This window comes from Capra hircus, chromosome 12 (genome assembly GCF_001704415.2).
Source record: "Capra hircus breed San Clemente chromosome 12, ASM170441v1, whole genome shotgun sequence".
In the NCBI taxonomy this organism is placed as follows: domain Eukaryota; kingdom Metazoa; phylum Chordata; class Mammalia; order Artiodactyla; family Bovidae; genus Capra; species Capra hircus.
Genome location: NC_030819.1, coordinates 16,185,603 through 16,199,823, shown reverse-complemented (window position 1 = coordinate 16,199,823; position 14,221 = coordinate 16,185,603). Strand labels below are relative to the sequence as shown.

General features: G+C 38.2%; 1 protein-coding gene across 2 annotated transcripts in view; it reads left to right on the top strand.

The window, feature by feature from the left end:
• Positions 1-14,221, top strand: part of LOC102179751 (multidrug resistance-associated protein 4-like) — a 607,813-nt gene that overhangs the window by 85,206 nt on the left and 508,386 nt on the right. For both annotated transcript variants that reach the window (XM_018056446.1, XM_018056445.1), the window contains exon 4: positions 7,809-8,033. In XM_018056446.1, the coding sequence (XP_017911935.1) occupies positions 7,809-8,033 (225 nt within the window). The remainder of the gene's footprint in view (positions 1-7,808; positions 8,034-14,221) is intronic.

Here is a 14,221-nt window from a genome sequence, read left to right as displayed (position 1 = left end):
CTTGGGAGCCACAACTAAGGAAATCCACACACATAGAGCCCATGCTAGACAAGAGAAGCCACCACATTGAGAAGCCTGGGCACTTTAACTACAGAGTAGCCCCTGCTTGCTGCAACTAGAGAAAGCTCATTTGCAGTAATGAAGACCAAGCACAGCCAATCAATTAATCAACCAATCAATCCACCTATCAATCCAGTCAGCTTTTTTGGTACTTATAAGTAGGTCTGTAGCTTTTCTAGGCTCAAATGCCATGACACTGTGGGAGAGGAGGATAGCAGATACTTACATGGGATTAGTTCCTGTACCCAGAATTGACCATGGAGAGGGAACATCAGGATCCATCCCTAACCAGTTGAACATAAACCAGATTCTGGAGGCGGGCCTCAGTCCTTTGAGTGCTGTTAACTGCATTGCTCCCCTAGGTGATGCTAAGGTGTAGTCAGGATGAAGACCACTGTGTAAAACAGGAGTGAAGGTGTATCTAGGATCCTGATGGTTATGATTTCCCCAGATTCACTGCTTTTCGTCCTTAGTTCTGGGTCTTTCTAAACTCTACTCTTGTCACCTGCTCCCCATTTTTATTTTTTTTATTTAAAAAAATTTATTTTTACTTTATTTTACTTTACAATACTGTATTGGTTTACCATACATTGACATGAATCCACCACGGGTGTACATGAGTTCCCAAACATGAACCCCCCTCCCATCTCCCACCCCATATCATCTCTCTGGATCATCCCTGTACACCAGTCCCAAGCATCCTGTATCCTGCATCGAACATAGACTGGCAATTCGTTTCTTACATGATAGTATACATGTTTCAATGCCATTCTCCCAAATCATCCCACCCTCTCCCTCAGAGTCCAAAAGTCTGCTCTACACATCTGCGTCTCTTTTGCTATCTCGCATACAGGGTCATCATTACCATCTTTCTAAATTCCATATATATGTGTTAGTATAGTGTATTGGTGTTTTCCCCATTTTTAAAGATTAACTGCCTATTCATTTTCCCACAAACTCACTCTTTTCTGCCTATGTTTGACTCAAGCAGTTTTTCTTTGCCTGATTTCTTATTTCTATATCCTGTGTTTTCTTTTTTTCCCCTCATAAATCAAAGATTATGCAATTGGGCAAGAAATGTTTCATGGGGAAACATGGAGAGGCATTGTACCCACTGAGGAAGTTCTATCATCAAACGTGTAAGAAGTTCCCCTGAACCAAGACGTGGGGTCAAACAGATGATGCTTTTAGGAGGCTGAATATGAAGGACTCTGTCAAGAAATGTCTGCCTCAGAGACTCTGAGACTCTCAGAGAACTTTGAATGATGAGCATTGTGGAATTAAGTTGGGTTCTTTTAAAAAGTCTTGTATAGTTTTACAGTTGTGAAGAATACTTGTGAAGGAATAAAATTATTTTCAGTTGCTTTGTGGAAAAAATTTTCACTGGGTCATAGATTGGTGTCAAAAGTGAAGGATTTATGGGGTAATTTTTGTCCTTGTTCCTACTTATCCAGAAAATTTTAATTTGATTAGTTTCAGGTTTGATAGTGAATATTTTCTCAGCTGTTGTATTTCTTACTAGTTGAGGTTCAGGATCAAGAATAGACAGAGGAGTTGAAGCTATGGGCCATGAACTGGCATTACTCCTTAATGAGACTGTTTTTTTCAACTGGGTTATTAAATGATATCATTTAGTATAAAAATTCTGACACTTAGGCAGTAATGATGTATGAAGGGTTAATAGGGTAGCAGAGATGTGCCTGGCAAACGGGTCTCTCTGCTCAGGCTGAGCGTCCTTGCATACGAGGCGTTCTGCCAAAGAGTCTGGACACAGCCTTGAGTTTAATGGTCCCTTGCAAACGAGGGAGCATTCCCTTCTTGAGATAAGAAGGAGATGAGGGCTTTGGGCAGACTCTTCAGTAGACAGAGATTTCACTCCCCTTTGCTATACGATAACATGTATGCACCTGCACTGTACTAAAAAGGCTTATTCTTACAGTCTGGAATTCTGCCTAAGGAGGGCTTTATAATAATAAACGGCAATTAGTTTGCCCAGTTGTTCCTCTGGCCAGAGAGGTGTCCTGTCTGTCTTTTGTATGTCGTGTATGTTTTATGTGATTTCACTCGTAATCTCCAGAAATCTCCTACAGATATACCTTTATTTGCATTTTTTTTCTGAATTTGTTGCATCAGTTGGTATGCTCTTTGGTGGGTGATATTGCTCTTACTTTCTTTTATAATTACACCAATGTTAGGCTCAAACAAAGCACTGAGTAACAGGCAACAGTGATTCCCAGAGACAATCATAAGTTTCAGGACAGTTTGGGAAGGCAGGTATTGGTACTGGGCTTCTGGTGGAGAGCCCCAGATTTGCAGGCTGCAGCATTGGGCTGTCCTTGGCCATACTTGGGCTGGAACTGTGCATGTGTCCAGTTTGACTTTCTTGCTTCTCTGTGCAAGCCTCCCATTCCACCTCAGTAAACGCTTTATATATAAAAAGTCTGTTTTACCATCCATTGTATGAGGGGCTCTTTTAAGCTCTTCATGCGCCTTGGAATGAATGATGAAGCATGCTGGAAAGGTAATAGCCTCTGTGCTTTTGAGAACTGAGCATCTTGCTCTGATTTGATCATCTTACTCATATTCAGCTAAGCATTATTCGCTTACTTCTCTATTATTGCTGCTTGGCTGCTAAGTCCTGTCTGACTCTTGCAACCCCATGGACTGTAGCCTGCTAGGCTTCACTGTCCATGGAATTCTCTAGGCAAGAATACTGGAGTGGTTGCCATTTCCTTTTCCAGGGGATCTTCCTGACCCAGGGATCGAACCTGCAGCTCCTGCTGTATCCCCTGCATTGTAGGCAGATTCTTTAATGCTGAGCCTTTGGTGAAGCCCTACTTCTCTATAGTAGATGAAAACTTCTATGACTTCTTGGAAGACAAAGCAGTTGATGCAGGGTGTGAACATGTGCGTGCAACAAAACAGGAGTGTTGGGGTTCAATGTCACACCCATTTGAGCAATGAGGATAGCTTTCTGTAAATATCCTGATTGGGTACTAGTTGGCTGAGCAGAAAATGCTTGTTAGTTTTGTCTTATGTTTGGTGTTTTGGATTCTACTTTCCCTTCCTCTTGTGCATGGGCTCCTCAACTTCAGATAGACAGAAGAGACTATCAAAGCAGGCCTGTCAGTTGTTTACCTTGTCTGTGTTAGTAAGGAGATTGCTTAAAAGGAAAAATTTGTCTCAAAATGAAATTGCAGGAAGATTTCCAAACTTTTGGCATTCTGTCTTTTGACAAGTTTGTGGAGGAAATGATGCTGAGGAACTAAGTGTTTACTTTTTGTGACTTGAATTTGTGTTGAGAGTTTGGTTTTCCTTGCTGGGGAAAAAGGGTACTTTCTCAAGGGGTGACTACAGGGAGGAAGTAGTAGGATGTTTGGTGGAGTGGCTATTTGGCAGGGTGGGCAACTGTTGCTATTTCTTTGGGGAAAGACAATTGCTTTCTGTAAGTCTTACTCAGGAGTTAAGCCCTAATGCCTCCCAGCTGATTGGTTTAGTATTTTAAATTTTTGCTCTGGGGAAGAAATCATTTCTTCCAAACCAACACCTGCAGTGTGTGGCTGATGGAGAACCATGGATATTTTATTTTTAGCTTGTCTTCTGCTGTGTTTAATTTTTAACTCCAAGGAACATCCCAGCTTCTAAGGTCTAGAGATATATTGATGCAGTGCCACTTGGAGCTGAGAGTCTGGGAACCTCCCAAGCCTCGTTTATTTGTGATACTCCAACAAAAGCTAAAGTCAGATATCTTGATCTGCTGACATGTGAAATTCTGGCTGGGAAAGGTTGGATCTGTTTTTGTGCCAATGTGTCAGTTCATAAAGGCTCTTAATGCAGAAAATGATAGCAGGAGTGTGTCTTGCCTACATGAGCCATCTTGACTTTCTGTCAGGCTGGGATGTTGAGACTACAGGGCACAGGGGCAGGCTACCAGCAGGGCTTGTTCATATGGAAGCAAATTTCTTATCCTTCTTCTGTTACCTTTTCCTCATTCATCTTAGGCAAAGACTCACTTGGTGTTTTACTAAATGTGTTCTAAAACACTGGATGTAATCTTTATTGAGCATCCACAGTGTGCCAAACACAATGTTTGTTACCTTGAAAAATTTTGGCTTAAGTTTAAAGCTATTGTCTTCTTGTCTTATAGAAGAGACTGGATCTCTATATTTTTCTTTTAGATTAGCCATGAGTGTAGCATTTTGTGAAAATGCCATTTTAATATGCTAACAATAAAGGTGAAGCTGGTTTGTGTATAGAAATGCAAGAGATTTATGGGTATTGATTTTGTTTCTTGAAAGCTTACTGAATTCACTGATGAGCTTTAGTAGTTTTCTGGTAGCAGCTTTAGCAATGTCTATGTATAGTATCCTGTCATTTGCAAACAGTGAAAATTTTACTTCTTTTCTAATTTGGATTCCTTTATTTCTTTTTCTTCTCTGATTGCTGTGGCTAGGACTTTAAAAACTATGTTGAATAAGAGTGGCAAGAATGGACATCCTTTTTTTGTCCCTGATCTTAGAGGAAATACTTTAAACTTTTCACCATTGAGTATGTTAGCTGTGGGTTTGTGGCATATGGCCTTTATTTTGTTTAGTTAAGTTCCCTCTATGCCCACTTTCTGCACAGTATTTATCATAAATGGGTGTTGAATTTTGTTGAAAGCTTTTTCTGCATCTATTGAGATGATCATATGGCTTTTATTCTTCAGTTTGTTAATATAATCTATCACATTGATTGATTTGCATATACTGAAGAGTCCTTGCCTCCCTGAGATAAATCCCACTTGATCATGGTATGTGATCTTTTTAATGTGTTGTTGGATTTGATTTGCTAGTATTTTGTTGAGGATTTTTGTTTCTATGCTCATCAGTGAGATTGGCTTGTAATTTTCTTTTTTCGTGGTATCTTTGTCTGTGAAGCCATCAGGTCCTGGACTTTTATTTTTTGGGAGGTTTTTCTCACAGTTTCAATTCAGTACTTACGATTAGTCTGTTCATATTTTCTATTTCTTCCTGGTTCAAACTTCAATCTTGGAAGGTTTTACTTTTCTAAACACTTGTCCATTTCTTCCAGGTTTTCCACTTTATTGGCATATATTTGCTTGTAGTAGTCTCTCATATTTCTTTGTATTTCTCTAGTGTCCATTGTGATGTCTCCTTTTTCATTTCTACCTTTGTTGATTTGAGCCCTCTTCCTTTTTTTCTTAATAAGTCTGGTTAAAGGCTTATCAATTTATATTTTTGATGAACCAGCTTTTAGTTTCAGTGATCTTTTCTATTGTTTTCTTTATCTCTATTTAATTCATTTCTGCACTGATATTTATCATTTTTTCTCTTCTCCTAACTTTGATTTTTTTTTAAACTTCTTTCTCTAGTTGCTTGAGGTGTAAGGTTAAGTTGTTTATTTGAGGTTTTTTTTATTTCCTGAGATAAGATTGTATTAGTATAAACTTCCCTCTTAGAGCTGTTTTTGCTGCATCCCATAGGATTAGATCATTGTGTTTTCATTTGTCTCTAGGTATTTTTTGGTTTCCTTTTTGATTTCTTCAGTGATGCATTGGTTGCTTAGTAAGATATTATTTAGCTTTCATATTTATTTTTTTTAACAGTTTTTCCCTTGTAGTTGATTTGTAATCCATAATGTTGTGGTTGGATAAGATGCTTGATATAATTTCAGTGTTCTTAAATTTACTGAGGGTTGCTTTGTGGCCCAGCACCTTACCTATCTTGGAGAATGTTCCATGTGCACTTGAGGAGAATGTGTATTCTGCTGCATTCATATAGGATGTCATATAAATATCAATTATGTCTATATGGTCTAATATATTATTTAAGGCCTCTGTTTCCTTATTGATTGTTCTGTCTGTATGATCTGTCCATTGATGTAAGTGGAGTGCTAAAGTCCCCCACTATTCTTGTGCCAATGTTGATTTCTCCTTTTATGAAAAGACAACCCACAGAATGGAAGAAAATATTTGCAAATGAAGTGATTAACAAGGGATTAATCTCCAAAATATATAATAGCTCATGCAGTTCAATATATATATTTAAAGAAACCCAATCAAACAAATTGGCAGAAAGTCTAAATAGACATTTCTCAAAAGAAAACATACAGATGGCCAAAAAGCACATGAAAAGATGCTTAACACTGTTAATTATTAGAGAAATGCAAATCAAACTACAATGACTTGTCACCTGACACCAGTCAGAATAACCATCATCAAAAAGTCTGCAAATAATAAATGCTGGAGAAGATGTGGAGAGAAAAGAAACCTCCTACACTGTTGGTGAGAGTGGAGGTTCCTCAAAAAAACTAAAAAATAGAACTACCACATGATCCAGCAATCCCTCTACTGGGCATGTATCTGGAGGAAACCATAATTTGAAAAGATACATGCACCTCAGTGTTCATTGCTTCACTATTTACAATAGTCTAGAAGCAATATAAAAGTCTATTGACAGAGAAATGGATAAAGAAGATGTGGTATGTATATACAATGAAATATTACTCAGTCACCAAAAAGAATGAAATAATACCATTTGTAACCACACCCATGGGCTTAGAGATTATAATATTGAGTGAAATAAGTCAGATAGAGAAGGACAAATATCACATGGTATCAGTTATATGTGGAATCTAAAAAAATGATACAAATAAATGTTGTTCCAAACAGACTTCAAAAACAAACATGGTTTTCAAAGGGGAAAGGCAGGGGGAGGAATAAATTAGAACTTTGAGGTGAATATATACACACTACTATATATGAAATTGATACTAATAATTAACAAGGACCTACTGTATAGCATGGGGCTTCCCACGTGGTTTAGTGGTGAAGTATCCACCTGCTAATGCAGGAGATGCAGGAGATGTGATTTTGATCACTGGGTCAGGAAGATCCTCTAGAGGGGGAAATGGCAACCCATTCTAGTATTCTTTCCTGGAGAATCCCATGGACAGAGGAGCCTGGCAGGCTGCAGTTCATAAGGTTGCAAAGCATCTGACAGTGAGCAGACAGCACTGTGTAGCACAGGGAACTCTACTCAATAATCTGTGATAGCCTATATGGGAAAAGAATATGAAAAAGAATATATATATATATATATATATATATATATACATGTATAACTGAATCACTTTGCTGTACACCTGAAACTAACATAGCATTGGAAATCAACTATACTTTACTGTGCAAGTAAAGGTCCACATTGTCAAAACTTTGGTTTTTCCAGTAGTCATGTATAGATGTGAGAGTTGGACTGTAAGGAAGGTTGAGCACTGAAGAATTAGTGCTTTCAAACTGTGGTGCTGGAGAAGACTCAAAAGGGTCCCTTTGACTTCAAGGAGATCAAAACAGTCAATCCTAAAGGAAATCAATCCTGAGTATTTATTGGAAGGACTGATGTTGATACTGAAGCTCTAATCCTTTGGCCACCTGATGCAAAGAGTCAGCTCCCTGGAAAAGACCTTGATGCTAGGAAAGATTGAGGGCACAAGGAGAAGGGGGTGACAGAGGATGAGATAGTTAAATGGCATCACTGACTCAATGGACATGAGTTTGAGCAAACTCTGAGAGATAGTGAAGGACAGGGAAGCCTGGCATGCTGCAGTCCATGGGGGTCACAAAGAAATGGGCATGGCTTAGCAACTGAACCACAGCAAAAATTAAATTAACAAAAAGCGAAGCTTGTGATAAGAAAAACTGGTATGGCTTATATTTCTAATTAAGGTTTCTTTCCCTTTTCTTTTAGGAAATCTTCAGAGTACTGTTACCTATATATTTTGAGGATTTACTTACTTACTTTCAAAAGTTTGATCCCTCTGATTCTGGGGCTTTGTTCAAAGCCTATGGCTACACTGCTGTAATGAATGTCTGCCTTGTCATTTGGGCAATTCTGGTGCACTTTTTCTTCTATTACGTTCAGCGTATAGGAATGAGATTAAGAGTAGCCATGTGCCATATGATTTACTGCAAGGTAAGTGTCATTGGTACAAAAGTTTGTACCTCCTCTGAAGAATCAGAAGCATTTTGGGAAAGTTCTCTGTAGACTAAAAATTTTGTAACTGGTGTCATTTACTCCTTAACAGAGATACTCAATATTTGTTTCAAGCCAATTTGTTGTTGTTTGAGCAAACTTTACCAATATTTAATGAAAAGTTTTGTTTGGAGATCAGACCGGGGCTGCCTTTGATAACTTTATGCATAGGCTGGTGCATAATACCCATTAAACTTATATTGAAATCTAATTAAAAAATAGGTATCAAAGTTATTAAACTGATTTTCAATGTTTTCTTGCCTAAATCTTATTGTGGTATTCATGGAAATTTTGTTGTTTTTCATTTAAACCTTCATTTACATCGAAGTTGTGTTTAAAAGTGACTTCAGTGATTGTATCTATAATATTAAATTTAGGAGAAAAATATGTATTTAATAAAATAAATGATTATATTTTACATGATGCATCTAGTCATATTTAATATAATTGTGCTTACTAAATAAAAATAGAAGTGAAATCTGTGCCAAATTAGACTCACTCGTGATATTCTGTAGTTATGATTGTTTATGATAATATTAAAGAAAATTGTTGAGTGTTTGGGAGAAAACTTGAAATTTTGATTTGTTTTTAGCAATTTTAGAGGGTATTTATGTTGCTATTCATTGAAGTTATTTTCTTAATACAATATTTGCTTTATTTAGTATGCATTATAGCAGATTTAATAAAATCTGGTTTGATGTTTCTAGTGTTTTTGTATTGAGAAATGCTATAAAATTATTCTATATTTTACTCTAGTCTTATCTAGTATAAAAGGAGTTAAGTATTTCAGATGTCTTTACAAATGAACTGCCACAGATACACTGGTGTCATGTGCAGGAGAGCCCTTGATAAACGAGATCTTAGATATCTCTTTGTTCTGGGCTGTTACATTAAAAAAAAATCCTTATTTAACCATACTGTTTACTTGAAATTTTCTGAGAGAGTGGATTATAGGTGTTTTCGCTGCACACACAAAAAGATAACTACATGAGGCAATGGATATGTTAACTGTTTTAACTACAGTAATCATTTCCCAGTGTACATTTATGTCAAACATCTTGTTATGCACATTAATATATATATATATTTCATTAAAAATAAACAGAATCCTCACTGACAGATAAAAACCAAGCAATTTAAATGAAAACAAGCACTTCTTTTACTTGGTTGCTACTTATCTGGAGCTTCAATTTTTTAGGAATACTTTTTTCAGCAAATTAAAGATATCTTTCCTCATCCTTTTTTGAGCAGAGTCTTGTTAAACTTTGGGCTATGTGAACCTGATTCATGGACCTAAATTCTAGGTTCCTATGCAATATTGCTTTTTACAGCATTGGACTTTCCTTTCACCACCAGACACATCCACAATGGGGAGTTGTTTTCACTTTGGCTCAGCCTCTTCATTCCTTCTGGAGCTATTTCTTTGCTCTTCTCCAGTAGCACGTTGGATATCTACTGACCTGGGGAGTTCATTTTTTAGTGTCAAATCTTTTTGCCTTTTCATACTGTTAATGGGATTCTCAAGGCAAGAATGCTGAACTGGTTTGCACTCCCTTCTCCAGTGGACCACTTTTTTCCAGCTGAGCCGTTTCAAATCCTAAAAGATGCTGCCGCTAAAATGCTGCACTCTGTATGCCAGCAAATTTGGAAAACTCAGCTGTGGCCACAGCCCTGGAAAAGGTCAGTTTTCATACCAATCCAAAAGAAAGGCAATGCCAAATAATGTTCAAACTATTGCACAATTGTACTCATTTCACATGCTAGCAAAGTAATGCTCAAAACTCTCCAACCTAGGCTTCAACAGTTCATGAACCAAAAACTTCCAGATTTTCAAGGTAGAATTAGAAAAGGCAGAGGAACCAGAGATCAAATTGCCAACATCCGTTGAATCATAGAAAACACAAGAGAATTCCAGAAAACATCTACTTCTGCTTCATTGACTACACTAAAGCCATTTACTTTGTGGATCACAACAAACTCTGGAAAATTCTTAAAGTGATGGGAATATCAGAACATCATACCTGCCTCCTGAGAAACCTGTATGCAGGTCAAGAAGCCACAGTTAGAACTGGACATGGAACAATGGGCTGATTCCAAATTGGGAAAGGAGTGCGTCAAGGCTGTATATTGTCACCCTTGTTATTTAACTTCTATTCAGAGCACATCCAGAGAAGGCAATGGCACCCCACTCCAGTATTCTTGCCTGGAAAACCCCATGGATGGAGGAGCTTGGTAGGCTGCAGTCCATGGGGTCGCTAAGAGTCGGACACGACTGAGTGACTTCACTTTCACTTTTCACTTTCGTGCATTGGAGAAGGAAATGGCAACCCACTCCAGTATTCTTGCCTGGAGAATCCCAGGGATGGGGGAGCCTGGTGGGCTGCTGTGTATGGAGTCGCCCAGAGTCAGACACGACTGAAGCGACTTAGTAGCAGCAGCGACAACAGAGCACATCATGCAAAATGCCAGGCTGAATGAAGCACAAGCTGAAATCAAGACTGCTTGGAAAATATCAGTAACCTCAAATATGTAGATGACACCACCCTTATGGAAGAAAGCAAAGAGAAACTAAAGAGCCTCTTGATGAAAGTGAAAGAGGAGAGTTAAAAAGCTGGCTAAAACTCAGCATTCAAAAAACAAAGATCATGGCATCCAGTCCCATCACTTCATGGCAAATAGATGGGGAAAAAATGAAACAGTTTCAGACTTTATTTTTTTGGAGGATGGTCTCCAAAATCACCACAGATGGTGATTACCTCCTTGATATTAAAAGATGCTTGCTCCTTGGAAGAACAACAAAGGTCTAGTCAAAGCTATGTTTTTTTTTTTTTTCCCCAGTAGTCATGTAGGCATATGAGAGTTGGACCATAAAGAAAGCTGAGTGCCAAAGAATTGATGCTTTTGAACTGCGGAGTTGGAGAAGACTCTTGAGAGTCCCTTGGACAGCAAGGAGATCAAACCAGTCAACCTTAAAGGAAATCAATCCTGAATGTTCATTGGAAGGACTGATGCTAAAACTGAAACTCCAACACTTTGGCTACCTGATGTGAAGAGCTGACTTATTGAAAAAGATCCTGTTGCTGGCAAAGATTGAGGGCAGGAGGAGAAGGGGGTGACAGAGGATGAGATGGTTGAATGGCATCACCAACTTGATGGACATGAGTATGAACAAGCTCCAGGAATCGTTGATGGACAGGACAGCCTGATGTGCTGCAGTCTATGGGGTTGCAAAGAGTCTGACATGATTGAGAAATTGAAGAACAACAACAAGTGTGAAACTGGGGGCCTGGCATGTCACTGTCCATCATAGACTGTAGAACATAAGCTAATTTTTTCCTACGTGATGTGGAAATGCAACGATGCCCATACACCCCAGTCAAGCATCTTCCTTGTCCTTAATCATCATGTTTGTTATTCTGTTGCACCTTCAACTATTTAGAAGATGAATACTCAGGTTTCCCTACAAATTGTCTAGAAGTTTGTCTTTGCAGGTCATGTTTAACTCCTACAAATAAATAAATAGGAAATTTCACCAGAAGTACACTATGAAACTCTTATATTAGTTGTGAGGTGATGTTTCACTCAAAGTTTACTCTTTATTCCTCATGTAAGCCATTGTCCACCTGGTTTTCTTTCTCTTCCCATTAGTTCTTTGGAATGTTGCCTTTGAGAAATTGTACCCTTCCTGGCATGCTGCTTGAAAGTGAAAGTGAGAGTCTTAGTTGCTCAGTCATGTCCAACTCTTTACAACTCCATGGACCATAACCTGCCAGGCTTCTCTGTCTGTGAAATTCTCCAGGCAAGAATACTGGAGTGGGTTGCCATGTCCTTCTCCAGGGGGGCATGTTGCTTACATGAAAGTAAACATTTGCCAAAGGTATTAATTTGCCTACTTGATTAGCCTTAAGGAATTGTTTCTTTTTTCCATATTTTAGGAAATTTTATATATTTAAAGATTACATTCCATTTACAGTTATTATAAGATATTGGCTGTATTCCCTATGTTGTACTATATATCATTGTAGGCTACCTTACACTCAATAGTTTGTACCTCTCACTTCCCCATCACTATATGGCTCCCCCAGTTCACTGGTAACCACTACTTTGTTCTCTGTATCTGTGAGCCTATTTCTATTTTGTTTTATTTACTAGTTTGTTGTATTTTTAGGCTCCACTTATAAGCAATATCATACAGTATTTATCTCTCTCTCTCTGACTTGTTTCATTTAGCATCAGTTCCATTCAGTTCAGTCACTCAGTCGTGTCTGATTCTTTGTGACACCATGGATGGCAGCACGCCAGGCTTCCCTGTCCATCACCAACTTCTGGAGCTTGCTCAAACTCATGTCCATCGAGTTGGTGATGCCATACAACCATCTCATCCTCTGTCATCCCTTTCTCCTCCCACCTCCCATATTTGCAGGCATCAGGGTCTTTTCCAGCGAGTCAGTTCTTGGCATCAGGTGGCCAGAGTATTGGAGTTTCAGCTTCAGTATCATTCCTTCTAATGAATATTTAGGATTGATTTACTTTGGGATTAACTGGTTTGATCTCCTTAGTGTCCAGGGGACTCTCAAGGGTCTTCTCTAACACCATAGTTCAAAACCATCAATTCTTTGGTGCTCAGCTTTCTTTATAGTCCAACTTTCACATCCATACATAACTACTGGAAAAACCATAGCCTTGACTAGAAGGACCTTCATTGGCAAAGTGATGTCTCTGCTTTTTAATATGCTATCTAGGTTGGTCATGGAGAAGGCAATGGCACCCCACTCCAGTACTCTTGCCTGGAAAGTCCCAGGGACAGAGGAGCCTGGTAGGCTGCAGTCCATGGGGTCGCTAAGAGTCGGGCACGACTGAGTGACTTCACTTTCACTTTTCACTTTCATGCATTGAAGAAAAAAATGGCGACCAACTCCAGAATTCTTGCCTGGAGAATCTCAAAGACAGAGGAGCCTAGTGGGCTGCCGTCTAAGGGGTCGTACAGAGTCAGACATGACTGAAGCGACTTAGCAGCAGTAGCAGGTTGGTCATAGCTTTTCTTCCAAGGATCATGTTTCTTTTAGTTTCATGGCTGCAGTTACTATCTGCAGTGATTGGATGTCTGTGTATGGATACTTAGGTTGCTTGCATATCCTGACAATTGTAAGTAATGCTTATGTGAACATTGTGGTACATGTATCTTTTTTGAAGTAGTGTTTTTTTTTTTTTTTGATATATCACAGGAAATTGAATTGCTGGGTCATGTGGTAGTTTTCTTTTTAGTTCTTTGACAAACCTTCATACAGTTCTTCACAGTGGCTGTCCAATATACATTTCCACCAATAGTGTATAAGTGTTACCTCTCTTCCACATCCTTACCAGCATTTGTTATTCATGTTCTTTTTGATTAAAGTCATTCTGACAGGTGTGAGGTGATATCTCATTGTGGTTTTGATTCACATTTCCTCATTGGAAAAATGTCTATTTAATTCTTTATGTCCATTTTCAATAGAGTTGTTTGTTTTTATGATGTTGTGTTATATAAATTGCTTGTATACATTGGATATTAATCACATATAGGTCATATCATTTATAAATATTTCCTATGATTCAGTATCTTTTCTTTTCATTTGGTTGATGACTTACTTCTCTATGCAAAAGTTTTTAAGTTTAGTTCTTTTCTATTTATTTTTGCTTTCATTTCTTTTACTTTAAGAGAGAGAACCCCAAAATACACTGCATTAGTTTATGTCAAAGAGTGTTCTGCCTATGTTTCCCTCTAGGAATTTTATAGTATCTGGTCTTACACTTAGGTCTTTAACACATTTGGAGTATATTTTTGTATATGGTATTAGAGAATGGTTTAATTTCATCCTTTTAAATGCAGTTGTCCAGTTTTCCCAGACCTTTGTTGGTAAAGCAATGTGTCTGCTTCTTAATATGCTGACTAGGTTTGTCATAGCTTTTCTTCCAAGGAGCAAGCTACATTTAAAAATAACCAAACTGATCACTTGAATCACAGCCTTGTCTAACTCAGTGAAACTATGAACCATGCCGTGTAGGACCACCAAAAATAGATGGGTCATGGTGGAGAGTTCTGACAAAATGTGGTCGACTGGAGAAGGAAATGGAAAAATCACTTCAGC